This window comes from Clinocottus analis, unplaced genomic scaffold, assembly GCF_023055335.1.
Source record: "Clinocottus analis isolate CAN_PGR_092001 unplaced genomic scaffold, fCliAna1.0.p SCAF_16, whole genome shotgun sequence".
NCBI classification, from domain to species: domain Eukaryota; kingdom Metazoa; phylum Chordata; class Actinopteri; order Perciformes; family Cottidae; genus Clinocottus; species Clinocottus analis.
In genome coordinates, this window is record NW_027175887.1 from 15684450 (window position 1) to 15702421 (window position 17972).

The window sequence follows — 17972 nt, forward strand, 5'->3', positions numbered from 1 at the left end:
AAAGAGAGGAATCTAACAGCTTTTGTTGTTGTTGTCGGACGCAGCAGAGAGGATGCTGGGAGCCGACGCCGGTTTAGCCGGCGGAGCCGTCTGCAGCAGCACGTGTGTGTGTGTGTGTGTGTGTGTGTGTGTGTGTGTGTGTGTGTGCTGCTCAGACGCTGTCTATCGATTCGCAGTCGAGCAACGAACCCCTCCCCATCGCCCCTCTTCCTCCTCCTCCTCCTCCTCCCAGAGACTGCAATGAGCTCATCCTTTACCCCCTCCCCTCTCTTCCACTCCCTCCTTCTCTCTTTCCTTCCCTCATCCACTCTTCCCTCGCCTCCTCATTCCTTCTCATGCACCCCCCTCCCTCCATACACATCAACTCTCTCACGCTTTTACATTCCTCTTCATTTTTCATCACTTATACAAATCCTGACGGTGTCCCCTCCCTCCCTGCATTCATCACCGTGTCATGCCATCACTCATCTCTGTGTCTCTCTTTATCTTCTCTCTCTCTCTCTTTTTACCTCCCTCTCTCTTTCAGTGACCACACCCTGTCAGCAGTATGCTCCAATCATGACTCCCACTCTCATCTCTTTTTTACACTTCATCTCTTTCTGCTTCATCATTTCGTCTTCTTTTTTTCCCGTGTTCCCTTCCTCGGGTTAGAGTTCTGAATACAAAAGGAAATGCTTCTCCCACTTCAGACACACACACACACTCACACACACACACATCTTGTTAGTCTGTCATTCAGAGATTGTGCAGCTGTCATGAAGGCCGGTATGAGTGAGTCTCTCTCTCTCTTATACATTCACATCCACAGAAACGTGCAGCTGTGAGTTTAGTAATCAATATTTTTCAGACAAATTCCACATTTTCAATGTGCGCTGACCCAGATTTGTTTTGTCACGTTACAATTAATGTTGAAACTGTGGAAGCAGTTTGACGAACGACGTCGGTGAGAAAATGAAAATTATGGAGGAGGAAGTGAGCGATAAATACATAAATAAACAGGAGGAAGAAGGAGAGATGACAAGTGTCTCAGGTCGTCTCCTTGCAGCAGGAAACAGAGGCGGGCCGATATATTTGGGTCAATACTTTTATTAGATGATGGATATGATCAGTTCACCGCTGATCACGTGAATGTTTTACATTCATGTTGTTCGGTCGCTTCTTTAGGTTTCTAGAGAATTAAAACCATATGGAGGAAGGATATTGATTACTGGTGCAGAATTATGGCATCAAGCCTCTTTGTGGTTTATTTTATTGATTATTTTTTAAGAGGGAATGAAAAATACAATATTTAGTTTCATTAGTGCTTGAAAAATGAATCCAGTCTGTAACCGTCTTAATAATAGACTCTTTTATTGCGTCCAAGGTATGAACATACTCTAAGAAATGAGCTTCTATGAAGGGTTTTTCCTGAGGAGGTTCTCACAAGAACCATTTGCTCCTGAGGAACCCTTCAAAGAAAAGAGCAAAAAAGAAAACGCACACAACTCGGAACAAGTCACAATCTGTTCTACCTGGAATCTGTGAAGAGAAGAAGAAGAACAAGAAAAAGAAGAACAAGAACAAGAACAAGAAGAAGCAGAAGAACAACAAGAAGAAGTAGAAGAAGAAGAAGAAGAAAAAGAAGAAGCACAAGAAGAGTAGGAGACAGAAGAAGAGTAGAAGACAGTAGTAGAAGAAGAAGAAGAAGAAGAAGAAGAAGAAGAAGAAGCAGAACAAGAAGCAGGAGGAGGAGAAAAGAAGAAGAAGAAGAAGAAGAAGAAGAAGAAGAAGAAGAAGAAGAAGAAGAAGAAGAAGAAGAACCCTGTTTGGTTCGATTTAGCATTTTTATTTCCTCGAGTGTAACAATAATAAACTGAATCTAATGTGAAAAGATTATTTTTGGGACAATTGTACCACTAGAAGTGTTTTGCAATAGTTGATGTGTCAGAAGTGCACGTCATCTGGTTTTTATGAGTGAAACCACATCGTGCCGAGGTGATAAAAGACGTCTCGGTACACACAATCGACCAAAGATCCTTCAGAACGGCACAATTCTGGCTCCTCGCTGTACAAATCCATCATTTTAAAAACGGTTTAACGGCCGTAAAACAAAGTGATTTAAGGCCGGCGGCCTGCCGCTCACCCCGCCAGCAGAGGGTCTTTCCCCGTCTGTCCCGGAGGCGAGCGGGGCTTCAAACCCATTACATTCACATTGCTTTACAGGAATATGAATCAGCGGCACAGCGACGGTACCCGGTGGAACGAGAGGCATCAATAAAATAAACGCTTGAACGAGGACGCCGTCGTAAAGAGCGTCTTATAGGAGCTATCACTCTGATCCGTTTTCTGGAAATCACAAACTTTATACGTGTTTTTAAGGAGTTTTAAAAAAAGTCTTTTTTGATGTCTAAAGATACATATTTATTCAGGTTCCAGATGTTTATTTGTATTCGTGATGCAACAACTTTTTACGCATTTTTCTTGGAAAACTCTTTGGGAAAGCTCAAGAAAAAGAGAAAGTGAATATAAATGTAAATGACAAAAGAAAAAATACAAAAGGAAATTCTTGTCAAAAAGAAGAATACAAAAACAAAAGATAAAGTATATGTGTATATAAACAATACATATTAAGTGTACAGAAAGTAATAATGACACCAGAGCAGAAAGGCAATAAGATAAGTTTAGATAGATAAAAATAGAAAATGTAAATTATGGTGGAAATGAGTAGCAAGGTAGCGCTGGATGTTATGGCAACAGCGTGAACAAAGAACTAATAACAATGTTTAACACAATTAAATCTAAATATATGCAGGAAAACATAAAAGCAAGAGATTCACATTTTCGGAAAACACTTTTAATCTCTGTCTTACCAGGAAGACCGACTCAACAAAACCACCTCCAGCTCACAAATGAACACATTATGTCTTGTTTGTTTAAATCACACACAAAAAAAGAGAAGCACTTTATAATAAGTACACTGTTTAACATTAACAAAGCATGAATAACCACAGAATTCATCATTTGTGAAGATGAACACTTATTAGTATGCAATTCATAAACAGTTATAAATGTTTCATTCTCGATTAATAAGCTTTGGGTTCTCATACTTTATTTACAAATGGGGAAGCCATCGTTTTTATAAAGTATAAAGGACTTATAGATGCTTAATAAAATTATTTGTAAAGTGAATTAAAAATATGTTCTGTGACCTCAAACTAATGAGTTATTGATGAGTGTTCATGTTGGAATAATGCTTCAAAAAAGATGAATTTAGTGTTTATTTATGCTTTACTATATTATTTACTATACTTTATTTTAAAGTGCTACCAAAAAAGGCTGTTTTTTAATTTAAAAACACGTTCTGCTCGTCGTCTCTCTTGCTCTTCATAAAATCACGAGGTCATTTTAAAGAAAAGGCCTCCCGTCGGCACCACACCTCAAATTGAATTCAGGGTCTTGATATCACACGGATTTGCAAGTGTAATCTGCGATGATTGGCCGAGTTATTCCATTAGGCGGCGGGTACATGAGCCCCGGTAATTGCTTCCTCTCACACACACACACACACATACAGAGATACAGTATGTAAGCTACACACTGCGTGCATAACAAACCTCTAAAGGGTTTTTTTCCTCCCCCGGCAGCATATTGGGAGGCGCTAATTCTCTGAGGGAATGAGTAATAGTTCAGTGTGGTAAAAGGTAGTCGCCGAGCAACGCCGGGCGGATAAATACAAAAGGTGTTTGTGGAGGAGCGATTGAATGAGCGCCGCGTGGAGGTAATCAAGAAGTCTGTCAGGGGATGAAGGAACGAGGGATGTTGGTTTCAGGAGATTATGGAAGATGGTTACAACGATAACGGGACATAATTTTATGCAATGGTAAACTATGAACACTCTGTAACTACACACACACACACACACACACACACACACACACGGGAAGAAACCTCTGGGTCTGATACAGGACGCCGGCGTGGACTCCAGACTTCGGCTCTTTTGTGTTTACGCGTCACACTTTGACGTCTCGGACACAATAAAGCCATTAAAACTAGAGATACTTCACAAGAAATGCACTTTTCATGCAGCAGAATTTAAAAAGAAAACACTTTTATTGTCATTTTCAACTCTGGAAGTCTTTAGAAGAAACACAAACGTGTGATTTCTTCGTTATGTTTAACTTTAACAGCACAAAAATAAAATAAATGAGCTTAATTGGTTTGTAATAGAGGATTTAAAACAGAGTGAGTCCATCATGAAGTGACTGAGCTGCAATTAATTTAAATATGTTGTATTTAAACGTGAAAAGCTGGTTTTTGGTACTGAAGTAACTCCCATCAAGTACAATTATGTGTTTGTTTTTCTGGCCCTTTTCTGCCACCTAGTGGCGACGGAGAGAAGTGACACTGAGAAACATCCGATGGTGCTGAACGCGTTTAATCTGGAGACACTGAGGTTGAAGGTTCGATTCTCACTCAGCCGACCGCGGTGAGTTCTTCCACATGACTTTTAAATATGTTTTTGTTCACTTTGAGTGACGCCCTGCGTGAATATGAGCGTTAACCGATACACCGCGTGATCGTCAAACCTTCAAACCCAAACCGTGGAGAGCGAAACACTCGTTTAAATGTCAAATCAACAAATCAAAAACACATCATTTAACAATAGATAGGATTCAAATTTTTATTAATTAAACAAAAAGGCTTATCCAGTGGTTATAAAATAGAGCATAGTCCATGTTTTAACATGGAGAACTGTACACAGCGGAGACAAAATCAGAGTAAAACCGATGAATTGCACAAAGAAACAAAAAAAAAACACACAATTGAAGACAAAAAAAACACAAATTGACAGAATTCAATTATGATCTATGATTCGGGTGGTAATCTGACAAGAAGAAGTCAGGGATTAATGGATTAAACGCTTTACATTCATGAGGGAATCTCTTTTCAGTAGTCAGTGCAAACATCTGGAAACGTTAAAGAGGAAGTTGGTACCTGCGAGTATCAAACCTGGTTTTTACCGACAGTAGTACAAATATACACCAGCTCAGTAACGCTGAATCACCCGAAGACTAATCATCTGACTAAAAAGCACCCGAAGACTAAAGAGCCTTTGTGTGTTTTCTCTCTTCAAACTTACAGAATCTTGAATTATTGGATTTGTGAAAACATCAAACCACTCTCTTAAAATAGTCAATAAATAACCGCATTCGCTCTGTGCAAAACGACACAATAATGGAGAAAACATTTTCTTTTCTTTAAAACGTCAGGAGACTTGAATGGTCAGTTATTACACAAACCATCAACACTCAAAGAAAACCACTTTAAATGCCTGGTTTGGTTTAAATAGACAATGAACAGTTTGAAAATGTAACTCTGCTGACGTGGATGTGAAGTTCAGTGATTACATCCAACTGTGAAAAAAAAAAGAGGCAGTTTTATTTTGAAAAGATCCCGTCAGTCCGATTTAACTCGACCGCACACATAAAAACACCCGACGTGAGGTCCGTGAATATACGTAGAAGCACGAATAAAAATCCTACAATAAAAAGGCAAATATCTCTTTGAACCAAAAAGGACCAAAGAAGGGAACAAAAGCCCCGTGACCAAACTGTGACGACTACAACAGAAGTCAGAATCTTTTCAAAGTAAAACGTTGTTGTGTCGACGCCAAAACACAAAGAGAATCTTTCACCCAAAAAAAAAGCCGGCTGGCGCTTGAGCTCCTCCGTCGTGTTGTGTGACGACGATGAAGAGTTAGCAAGAGGAAAACAAGCATTTTAAAAAAAGTTGCTAGCTCTTTATTATTTCATTATTTTCTGCAGTTTAAATAAAATCAAAATCTCTTTTATTTCGGGTTCATAATTTGCTTCTCGGTTGGCGTGAACACAACATAAAAAAAAAAAGAAGTGGTGAATGTTTTTAATCTGTTTTCAGTTCCAGTGTGTGAGGTTTTCCTGGTGTTGGTGACCGTTTGGGCTTCAAAAGGTTAATAAAGACCTCTCGGGCCTTTATGATGGCGTCCTGCGTAGAGCTACACAGCTTAGACAGCAGAGTTTATGACTGTGTGTGTGTGTGTGTGTGGTGTGCGTGTGTGTGTGTGTGTACTATGTCTGGGCCAGCTGAAGCTCCTCCAGTCCGTGTTTCCCCAGGTGATATCTGGCCAAGTCTTTCCTGGTCACGAGTCCGACCACCTGGAGAGAGAACCACAAAGCAAGAAGATCAATGGGAGATCATCATCATCATCATCATCATCATCATCATCATCATCATCATCAATAAAAAGACAAGAAGACGGTCCGTGATGGCCCTCTCTTACCCGGTTCTCGTCGTCGGCCACCACCAGGTGTCTGAGTCCCAGCGCTCTGAACAGCTTGAACACGCGAGGCAGAGACGTGTCCTGCAAACAAACCGCTTCCTGTGAGTTCCTCCATTGGTACGCCGTCACAAAACCTCTAAAAATATATACTTTTAACAAAAGAGGGATGCAAACACAAAAGGTGACACGAGGATCGGCAAAGGTCTCAATAACGGTCCTCAAATAAACTAGAGAACGGCGACAGACCTCGACACGAGTCAACGCACGTTTGCAACATTGTTGCTTCTATCGACTCCACCGTATGGTCAAATCTGTGTGTGTGTGTGTGTGTGTGTGTGTGTGTTACCTGTGGCACTGTGTAAGGCGTTGCGTTCATGAACTCGTTGAGGTCCATCATGCACTCCCTCTCGTCCTGGGACACGTGGATGCTCTGGATCGGGGGGAAGCGCGGGTAGGCGTCCCTGAAGTCCTTCAGCTGGAGCTTCCTGAGGGTCAGCCGGGACCGGGCCAGCTCCACAAACACCTGGCGGGACCAAGCGAGGACCCGGGGTTACTTTTTGTAATTGTAAATGGTCACAGTGAAGACATTGTTAGACCTGTTAGTCACCTTGTGCTTGAGCAGAACGATGAGCTGCGAGCGCAGGATGAGGCCGCAGAGCTTCGCCGGCTGAACGGGAGAGAAGAGCAAAGAGTCAAATTTGACTTTTCACGTTCTGTACTCGGTCCTTGTGGCCGCATTGCATTCTGGTCTATATTTAGCTGCAGTATATTCTTCAAAAAGATCTCTGGGATTCTAAAAAAAAAAAAGAAGACATTTCCACATTTGATATCCGAGAGTTTCTTTTGTCGAACGTCACGCTGCGGTCAACGAACACGTTCGCCGCCAAAATGTTGATTGTTTTTTCACCTCGTCGCCGCCGGCGCCCTGTATGACGACCGGGAAGCCGTTGTGATTGGTGGACGTGTTGCTCAGGACGTCCACGATGGTTCCCACCTTCTCGATCCGGTTCAAGCAGGTGACCGGAGAACTCATCACCTCCCTGGGAGAGAGGAGGGAGCGCAGGAGGGGTCCATGTTTTATTAATAGTATTTAATTACTTATATGAATTAATCTCTAACAAATCAATTCAACGAGCTGCACACATGAGTTACGTCACGAAAACAAGATGAAGAGACAAGTAAATAAATAAAATAATTAATAGAATTAAAAATGAAAAAATAAATAAATAAAATAAATAATGTTAACCCTAACCCTAAGTAAAATTAGAGTGAAAATAAATTTAAATTTTTTTTTTAAGTATTAAAACCAGAGCATAGAAAGATATGAGACACTGTATAAAATCAGAATTGATATCAAGCTATATTATAAAAAGCACATTATAAAACAGAAATAAACAAACAGAAATCGTTACAACCTAAAATAATTTACATCCGGCCGACCAACATAAACACCAGAATGAGTAGACGGGTTTTAAGTTTCTGTTTTCCTCTCCTCTCAGATCCTCCGATTACCACCAAATGTTGTTGTTCTGCTTTGTGGGTCAGAACCGGAGGATGTGAGGCGCCCTACTGGTTTATAAACGGAGATGGTATCACTGGGAGCCCTGCAGTGACTCAGCAACAAGAGAAAAGTGACGCAACAACGAGAACAAGCCAACGGACAAAAAGTCAGATTGAACTGAAAGTAAACAAATCGTACAGTCGACTCAGAGGAGCTCACCTGGCGGTCAACCAGTGGGAGGTGGCGGGCGCGTCCCAGTGCAGGAAGGGGACGCTCTGCAGCTTGATGTGGATATCGTACAGACCCTGCAGCCGCAAGACAACATCACACTGTGTCCCAACAATGTACAGCACACAACATAGTTCAGACTTTGTTATTAAATGTCAATCAAACCTAGTGTTGAGAAGGAAATTGCTGATTAGACTTTACACAATAAGAAAGAAATGTTTTTCGAAAGATTTACGACTTTAGTTTTGTTTTTCAAGATCTCTCTGGAGCCGTTTCACTCACACACACTTTATATGTTTTCAAATCTGGTTCCTCTTTCACTCACCTCCACGAAATAGTCCCCTACGATCTTGGCCGTCATGAGGACGAGCATGATGGGAAGGCCGTATGTGACGTTTCCCGTGGCCTCCATGATGATGACCGTCAGGCTGAGCGTCATCCTCACGATGCCGCCTGTGAACACCAGCGAGGCGTCACTGCAACTAAACTTCCTCTCTCATAGACGCCAACAGCTTGAGTCCTAGAGACATGTTCACGTTCTTATTTCCTGTACTCACCTAACTGAGCCGCAGCTCCAATCAGAGCGTATTTACCGGGGTCCGCCCAGATCTAAAGACACACACACACACAGAAAAGGCTGGCATATTAGTTTAGATAAAAAGGGGACACAGAACAGTTTGTTCTCTCACTTCTGTGTTATGATTATTGAGATGTTATCAGGACAGTTTTGTCACTTTGTGTTGCGTTCCTGCTCTAATCGTGTGCGTTATGCCTTCGCACGGGTTCTGACCCACGGTTCAATACGAGCAGTGAAGCGAGTTCATCAAGTTCTTCTGTCAGACTTCATCGTGTTGTGTTGCATGGAGAGAGGATTTTGACATCAATGAGTCATCGCTTCCCTCATTTTGATGAGCTGGTATAATCATCTGCACTTAAAGGCAATCAGCAGACAATTTATGTTTTATAGACGGAAGCAATGGCAGTCACAATGAGGTCGAACAAAACACCAACACACAAAACACCAACACACAAAACACCAACACACAAAACACCAAGACTGCATTGAGAGTGAAGAGGAACGAGGTCTTGAGTTTGATAAACACGCCGACACGAGACAGACAAAAGCGTTTTAAACACGATCTGACTGAGGAAATTAAATTAATTCAACCAGAATATAATCTGATCTGTCCTCATCCTACAGAGTGAAGACACGCATGCAAGTATGCGAGCTTGCAAGTACACAAGGACGCAAGTATGCAGGCACGCAAGTATGCAAGCTCGCAAGTACGCGAGCACACAAGTACACACGCACGCAAGTACCCAAGTACGGCCACAAGTACGGCCGCAAGTAGGCTAGCACGCAAGTAAAGAAGCACACAAGTACACGAGCATGCAAGTACGAAAGTATGCAAGCATGCAAGTAAGCACGCACACGCTTACCGAGCCGCTGGCGGTGGTGGAGGCCAGCAGGATCCCAAACAGCCGACCCCAGGCTGCTCCGATCAGCAGAGACGGGATGAAGACGCCAGCTGACACCGCCAGGCCGTAGGTCCAACACGCCAGGAAGAAATACGTCACGGTGAACAAACCCAGAGTCTGAGGGTTGTAGGTTCCTGAGAGAGAGAGAGCGAGCGAGAGCGAGAGAGAGAGAAAGAGAGAGAGAGTTTACACTGTTTTTTGTTATGAGCTCGTTTCCTTCCACTTGTGCAACATTAAAAAAGGAAGACATAGATGTCGGCTGCACATGTTGTCCCGCCGCCGTCAGCGTTACCTGGCTGGTTGTGGAAGAGACTCCGAACGCTTCTCTCAGGTGTGTTGAAGAAGGCCGTTGCCATGGAGTTATACTCTCCATCTGCACAGAACAACTGAGAGAGACAGAAACAGAAAGAGACTCAGCTTGAGAGAGAAGAGGAGACGCACAGAGCGCCTCTTTTTGTCTTTACACGTCGATGTCGGCACCGGATTTTATGCCAAAAACATCCGATAATTGTTGAGACGTTTCACTATAAAGTCACAAATATGAACTTCACGGTGAAGAAACATCCGTAGCGTTCGTCCTCTGGTGAGCATGAAAGGTATGCAGCATTGTTCTCACGTCATCATGGTGGTGAAGCTCATTTGAACCGAAACAGTTCCGTGTGGCACAAAACAGGAAGCTCGAAGATTCGCTATGAGAAGTGTTCGTCTCATCCGAATCTGCACTCGTGTGCGTCTGAGCTCGCCGAGTCATGCGCGTCAAAATGTCCTTTTTAACGGTTGTGGCAACTACGACTTCCCTGTGCGTGTGTGTGTGTGTGTGTGTGTGTGTGTGTGTGTGTGTGTGTGTGTGTGTGTGTGTGTGTACCTGCAGTGGGTACTCCTCAGTGTGCTCGGGGCCCAGAGGCTGACAGTCATTAGAGAAGTAGATCATGGTGAAGGAAACGGTCGCGGTCACTGCAGCAACCAGCATGGCCTCCATCACTTGTAAACCAGGCCGATGGACATACCTGGAACACACACACACACACACACACACACACACACACTTATTTACACACATTTACACACAAACAGGCGGACACTTCAGCTGGAGATGTTCACATCCGTCACATAAGGAGTTTAATCGTCGTCCTCGCTGTGGACTTTCCCGCGCAAAACAACAAAGTTACACAAACATTCATGTGTGTGTCGCACACAGTCTTTGCACATGAATCATTTAGCTATCGGCAAATTTTGGCTTCAACTACACAATAATATTCAGACTATTCGGAGGGGTGAGATGCTCCTCATCACACAAACCCAGTGAATCCAAATCTTTGACCCTTTAGGTTTTGTCTCTTGTGGAGATATCGCCATAAACTATAAATATACATATTTAAAGCAAACCAAGTGCAGGATGTCTTATGTTTATTATAATTGTGCACTCTGAGGCTTATTTTAATCACCTTTTCATTAATAATTGAACTCTTAATATTCATTACAACGCAGTTATCATCGCCTGTTTAAACACAATAAACCTTTCAGCCTTTTTGTAATTAAATATTTTCTCTCATTTTATGGACAAAAATGTTTCTTCATTAACTTAATAGTTCATATATCTGACAAGCGCTGATTTGATTAATATTTCTGAATTATTAACATTACACACGTCCACAGCATATCAATAAAAAAAAATCTTTACTGTCATTTGTTCAGTTTTGATTTTATTACAATATACGCTTCTTTTTCTGCCTCTCCTCAGTTGCGGTTGATTTATTCATATTTTATTATTGTCTGCGGTTCGATATGATTATTGTATTATTGTGACACACACACACACACACACACACACACACACACACACACACACACACACACACACACACACACACACACACACACACACACACACACACACTCGTTTAAGGAAACTCTTGTCACCGTGACGTGACAGGATGACTCAATGCGTATCTCCGTCGACCAGCTTTAGATATTATAGTGAACGTCGCTTCAGTATTTGGCCTTCACCAAAGCCACGATTATCATTTAATGTCACACCTAGAGAAACACACGTCATCAGGAACGAGCTCATATTTGCTGAAACTAAACTTGTAAAACAGAAAATGTGACGCCTGGTGCAGAAAATGTGTATTTCTGTCGGCTGTTAGTTACTCTGTCGTCATAAAATGAACTGTAGTTTTAACATGATGAACTTCCGACTCGTCTGCAAGCAGGAAGCACAGGTTACTGAGCAGGAGTCTCCTCCCACATCGCTCCGTCTTCCAGCGATTAGACCTGTTCTTTTATCTGAAACCATTTCAAAAACGCCTCAATCCCAGGATGCCGACATTCTGAGAAACTCTCCTCGATGGCCGTGTGAAGACTTCCTCCTCTCTCACCCCACTCTGTCCTTTACAAGAGCAAAGTCTTAACTCCAGCATGCGTTGTTTTTCTTGGCACGCTGCGCCTACAAAGCACTTCTTCATACTGTTTGTCACATGACCTTTACTGTTAAAACTAGCTGGTGTTTTGTTTTTTCAACCTTACCTGATCCTGAAGATAGTCAGCCAGTAGTTGAGCTTGTTGAACAGAGCTCCCAGCACACCACCTGCACAGAGGACGTTTAAACAGAATCAGATATAATAATGCTATTCATGGTGCAAAGCATCAAACATAATTCCAGACACTTTACCTATAGCTCCCATGATGATGAACAAGGGAATCTCGTACAGGTAATAGGCCACACTCTGAAAAAGAGACACGTATACATCTTTTACACACACGGAGCTGTAAAAACAACACAATGTGTATGAATAATATCAACGTTTCTCACTCACGTCACTCTCAAAGCGCCCGAAGTTGATGAGACCCGGGTTGGAAAGGTCTCCTGGGTTTTTGTTGTAGATACTGAGGAAGAAGTTGAGGGTGAAGGTGGAGATCATGGAGGCGAAGAACTGCAGGTGAGACAGAAGAAAGTCAATTAAAAAAAAAAAAAAAAAAAAACGCTCTTCCTCTCCATCTTGGGGGTCGTAGACGAGGAGATGTATAGATGTGACTCACGATCCTCCAGGTCAGCATCTGGTTCCAGAAAGACGCTCCCTCCTCCAGAGAGAACAGGACGCCGCCTGTCGACCCGCGGAAAACACGGTAGGCATTTATTAACACAACAATTAATTTAGTTTCAGCCAAAACGTTGACAGGAGGCGAGTATCTGTGCCAAGAAGCCGGCATGGGAACTGGTTCACGCTGGTTAACATTGACGGTGACGCATAACAGACTGGGACGCGAGGTGTGGGAAGCATGCGACAAACACAGCGCCTCGAACCAGCAGGCCGGGGGTTCGAGTCCCAAAAAAGTGTTGTTGTTACAATGTGTTGACGTATTTTACTTTCAGGTTATGTATTTTCAATTTTAAGCCGACTTGTGTCGGTTTTCTGTGGCCACATAAATTAGATGATTGATTATTAATTTATTCGTTTCCTTGAGTCAAGGAGCCTTCAGCGTTAGTGATTCTCCACAAATAAAAGGATTTAACGACCTCCTGCACCCACAATAAACATTAAAAACAATCCATTTTGATGTTTATAGACGTCTCTAGACTGCACATAATACGATCCAGAATTATTTAATAAGTATAACTACACAATCAGGAGTTTAGTTCATTAAATGCAAGATTTTTTAACACGGCTGAGAGCCTTTTTAAAGGATGCAGATGGACCTGATGGTGCCTCAGTCTTTAGTTTAAGCATGCAGCTTCACAGCAGCTGCACAACTAATGCAGCCGAATAGCGCAGCACATGTTGATGTTTACATGTTTACATCACACGGTGTTGTGTTTTTACCGACTGGCGCTCCAAAAGCAGCTGAAACTCCGGCGGCCGCCCCCGCCGACACAAAGTCACGTTTTTCGGTGTCTCTCCGGAAATATTCAAACATCTACAAACACAATGAATCACGTGTTACTAGCAGCAGGACTTTACTCAAACACATGATTACTAGAGATGTTTCTAGATCAGGGCAACAGGAAGTCTAAATATCTGAAAACTGTGTTCAGCAGCTTCAGTAAAACAAGAACACAGGGAGTGTTTGTCACAAAGTAACTGCAACTAGAAGTAAATATACGACTGTAATTAAATAAACTTCCTCCTGTTGAGTAACCTCACACACACACACACACACAATAGAAGCTCACTACACACACACACCTTTAAGTCTTTCTTTAAGGAGGTGCTCCTGCCCTGTGATACCCCGGCAGCGACAACAGCACCAGAGTGAATCATGGGCCCTTCCTGAGGGATTGTGGGTAAACAAGAGGGAGACAGATGTGAGAGGGAATTACTGACATTCATTCACAAATTCAATCCATACAACTTGATTTATTCTAAATATAATCGCCCAATTTCCAACTTTGAAAGCAGAGACGTCTCTGCAGTGTGTGTGTTATGAGCGAGAGACATCTGAACATGAAGTAGTGACGTCATCGTGTCGTGACGGTGCATCAGGGAGAAGCTTCACCTTTCCGACAGCCAGACCGCCAACCACCGAACAGATAACCCCGGCCACTTTCACCACCAGAGTCTGTGACGGAGAAACACAAGACGCATCAAAATCAGCTGTTCAAGTGCATCCGTGTGTGTGTCAGTGTGTGTGTGTGTCAGTGTGTGTGTGTGTGTAGGTGCGTGTGTGTACCTTGAGTCGGACCACCCTGGGAATCTTGACTCCGTTCAGGTAACACTTGATCTGAGGGATGCCGCTCCCTGCTGCGATGGGCTGGAGGAGACGAAGGAGAGACAGAGGATGAGTTATGTTGAAGATTATGATCTGAGGTTTTTATATATCCACAATGACATCTTTGTGACTTTGTGTGGGAACAAAAAGCCCGACTGAAGCATTTTTTTTTATCTGTCTGGTGCCCGGAGGAAACCTAAAAACCTCAGCGGCTGCGGCCGACCAGCCGGTGAACTTTGGTTTACCAGAAGGAGCCGGAACAGAGAAGCACATTCGTCCTCGTAAAACTCCAAGATTACGCACCGACGGAGTGAAACCCAAACATGCTACTGGCTGATTAGTTTTCACTTCTCCATCTGGCCGAATGGATTGTAACGCAAACACAAAACGCGATTCACTTCCTTAAAATCCACCGTCACAGAAGATCAAAAGCAGAGAAGAAGAAGGCGACTGAAACACAGAAAGATTCAGGATATTGAATAAATTAAATTTTTTAAAAGGTCTCACCTCGAAACAGGCGACTATTATGGCCCCGCCCATGACAAAGACGGAGTTGAGGACGACCCAGAGGATGAGGGAGATGGAGAGGCCGCCCACCTCGGTGAACTTCTCGATGTCTGTGAGGGGTCAGAGGTCAAGGGGGAAAACTCCAAAGACTTTACGGCGCAAAACACAAACGCAACTGGACACATGAGCGATTCAAGCAGCTGTAAATGTAGAGGACGCTTCACTTTGTGAATGGTAGATGATTTGTTTTGATAATATAGAGTTATTAACTATCAAAATAGGCGTGAGGTGCAGCCCCTTGTACAAATCTTCAGGATACTCTCTTTGACCACTCGGTATTTCATCCCAGCCAACTCCTCCACCACGATGTCTATGAAACAGGCGATGAGGCCGGTCAGGAAGCCGATCAGACCACAAACCACCCAGCGACTGATCTCCAGACAGCGGAAACCCTGAAGGCACAAGAGGAAGAAGGGAAGGAAGGAAGGAAGGAAGGAGACAGGAGACAAAACAAACAGCAGATGAGAAATAGTACAACATACTACAACATACATTCAGGTTATTCCCACTCTATTTACCATGTAACTCATCCTCCTCTCCTCCTCCAGGAACAGCTGGTTCTCAATGTTATCATAGTCCAGACTCTGCAATAACACACACACACACACAATAAAATAAACACAGTTAGTCAGTTAAAATAAACATAAATAGGTGCTGATGTTTGCTTCTATTCTTCGGGATATTGAGACAAAACTGATCTTTGCGTCTTTGGACCGATGTCAGCGAGTTCATAGCGAACTGAAAGTATGTTAATACAAAGCTGGTTTCACCAACGGTTGCCAGTTTCCACTCAGATTACTTGCCGACCACCATTGTTACAGTTTCATGGCGTGAAGTGTATTTTCTATTCCGTGTCACTGACTCCTTCTACTGTTTTTGTCGTCTAATAATCTGCATTCTCCTTGATGGTCTTACCTCATATTTAAGCGACAGCAGCTTCTCGTTGTGAGGGATCTCTTTAGGCCGCCCCCGCAGAGAGTCCTGCAGGGACAAACACAGAAGAGGTCAGATGTGAATCTACACCGACCTTTTTTAACCTCTGACCCGTGGAGTCATGTGAGTGGCAGCGAGCAGCCGGGAACTACGCTAACGACCTCAGAGGAAGAGAACATTTAGAAATACAACGGCAGCGATTCACAAACATTTAGAACAGACCGAGGAAGAGATTTTCGAGCGTTAATAACGAGGCGGATGAGACGAGGCAACTCAAAGCTAGCGCCCCGTTTCACATTTACATGCAATGTGAAGCGGGCCTGTGTCACACAGCCGTGCTCCAGTCACACAATCAGAAGCAGATATGATGGAAGTGACAGTCACATGAACAGAGTGTAAAACACTGGCGACAAACGAAACATGCACGACATTGCATTCCCATCAGGCATTGCAAACGGAGATTAATCTGATGGTTTCCGTCACGGAAATGTCACGTCAAGCTAAAACAGCTTCAAGCATCAGCCGTGTGCTTTTTTTCTCAGGGTCAAGAGATGAATAAAACTGACTTTTTGGGGGGCATTTTATGGGATTTTTTTGCCTGAAACTGTTCTAAAAGCAAAACAAATGAGCTCGATTAAACTTGACTCTGGTTTGAAACCTATTTAAACCCATTTGGCTTCACATTGACAGCAGCAGGGTGAGCGGTCAGGGTCACGAGGCCGAAGTCAATTCATCATTTGCGCTGCATCACAGTGGAAACCTTCAGACAGTTTTCCGAACACACGTCTTCCACGCACGCTGGATGGATGAGTCAGCTGTGGAGCAGCGGGTCAAATCTACCATATTGGGTTTAAAGTCGTATTCAGCGGGGAGAAGATTAAATACGTACAATAACTTTATCTCAAGCTGCATCGCCCAAATCCGGCCCTAAAGGCACAAACTCAGTCTGAGCACGAGGCCGAATCACATTCAATTAACTCTAAATGACCTCATGACCCCTCTAGATGTTTTTTTTAAGTCAATAGTTGACGATAGTTGGACATTCTTATCATTATAATGGAGGAATGCTGCTGACGGACTCGGTGGAGCGACGCTAAAGGAGTGACAGAGAGAGACATAGAAGAAAGAGAGCGATGGCTTTTTTTTTTAGGGCTTGGACTTTACCTCCTCCGACGATATCTCCTCCTCCAAATCCACCGTGCTGAGTCTGCCTACCTGAAATATACTGCCTCCGGACAGCTGCAGACACCACACACATCAACAGAAATATACACTATATGAAGCAATTCCTACGCTGGTGTTTCACCGCCACACAGATGGAGCAACAGGCTCCACGAAACTAACAACGCACATGTGATTAAATGTACAAAAAGTACATTATCGTTAGAAGAGCATGGAGGATACGTCGTCCTGATGGAGCAGGAGGGGGCTGACTGTGTCCTGGTATTTAAGGAAAAAGGGAAGTTGTTTTTTCCCACTGTGTGTTTCAATATTAGAGAGACAGACGACTTCATTTAGACAGGTCTACTATCTTATGACATTATCAAAGTAGGACAATAGGATTTTGTTGTACTAAAAGCAACTTTGTGAAGGATTAAAAGGCTTCAAAAGGCCCAGATTAAGTTCAGTTTTAAGTAAATTGAGCAGTGGGCCTCATACTGTACACACACTGACACACAGGTCACCTCATCCTCATCCTCACCTTCATCCTCTCTAGTTAGGGCGTTTAATGTGTCCTTAATGTTCTTTATAACAGAAAAGGAAGCAAAGTAAAACTCTCTGCAGCCTTGTTATTGCTTTGTTTTTAAAAAAAGTAACTGCACATAATTGAGGGCATCAAGCAAGTGACGTAATCAGAGGTTCATTTAATCGCTTTCATGCGGTTACAATCCAACTCAAACTGCAAACAGCCGGAAACAGACGCCGCTTCAACCGAAACATGCTAGCGGTACCTGTCGGCAGTATCTGGGCTGCCCGGAGCCGTTGAGCAGCGGCGTCCCCTCCGCGGTCGCCCCGGACTCGTCGGCCCGGCTGGACCACGACACCTTCTTCGTGATGTTCGCCATGATGGCTTCCGGTCGCTCTCCGCCCGGAACCGTCAGCTAGTTTTATTTCATTAACGGCAGTTCGTTGCTGGCTAAAATAACTAACTGTTATTCTCCCTCAGATCCCCCATGACCGCTCAAGTGACTCGTGACGCCTCGTAAGGGTCGCGCGTAGGGACATACGCACACTAAAAAGAGATCCGCCCGGCGCGTT

General features: G+C 43.3%; 1 protein-coding gene across 3 annotated transcripts; it reads right to left on the reverse strand.

Moving 5' to 3' along the window:
• Nucleotides 1–5886: 5886 nt before the first annotated feature.
• On the reverse strand, nt 5887–17922 carry clcn7 (chloride channel 7). Of its 3 annotated transcripts, none has more exons than XM_068578762.1 (25): nt 17666–17922; nt 16929–16952; nt 15696–15761; nt 15299–15364; nt 15040–15172; nt 14721–14830; nt 14175–14255; nt 14001–14063; nt 13691–13774; nt 13328–13421; nt 12546–12610; nt 12323–12439; nt 12178–12232; nt 12033–12093; nt 10372–10513; nt 9799–9892; nt 9468–9640; nt 8585–8636; nt 8353–8480; nt 8019–8104; nt 7206–7338; nt 6906–6965; nt 6645–6821; nt 6299–6379; nt 5887–6173 (listed from the first exon to the last, which is right to left on the reverse strand). In XM_068578762.1, exons 1-25 carry the CDS (start codon nt 17777–17779, stop codon nt 6087–6089), a joined length of 2346 nt encoding a protein of 781 aa, XP_068434863.1. In that variant the 5' UTR covers nt 17780–17922; the 3' UTR covers nt 5887–6086. The 3 variants fall into 3 exon arrangements, with proteins under 3 accessions (XP_068434863.1, XP_068434862.1, XP_068434864.1); XM_068578761.1 differs by having other exon boundaries at nt 16878–16952; XM_068578763.1 differs by lacking the exon at nt 16929–16952.
• Between the last annotated feature and the right edge of the window lie 50 nt (nt 17923–17972).

Bases quoted from the DNA above. Each gene is read 5' to 3' on its own strand.
- clcn7 (XM_068578761.1), bottom strand. From the start codon at position 17,779: ATGGCGAACATCACGAAGAAGGTGTCGTGGTCCAGCCGGGCCGACGAG. The intron at 12,440-12,545 runs GTGAGTCACATC...TCTCACCTGCAG, and splicing joins AGATGCTGACCTGGAGGATC to TTCTTCGCCTCCATGATCTC. The intron at 9,641-9,798 runs GTAACGCTGACG...TCTCTCTCTCAG, and splicing joins TCTCTTCCACAACCAGCCAG to GAACCTACAACCCTCAGACT.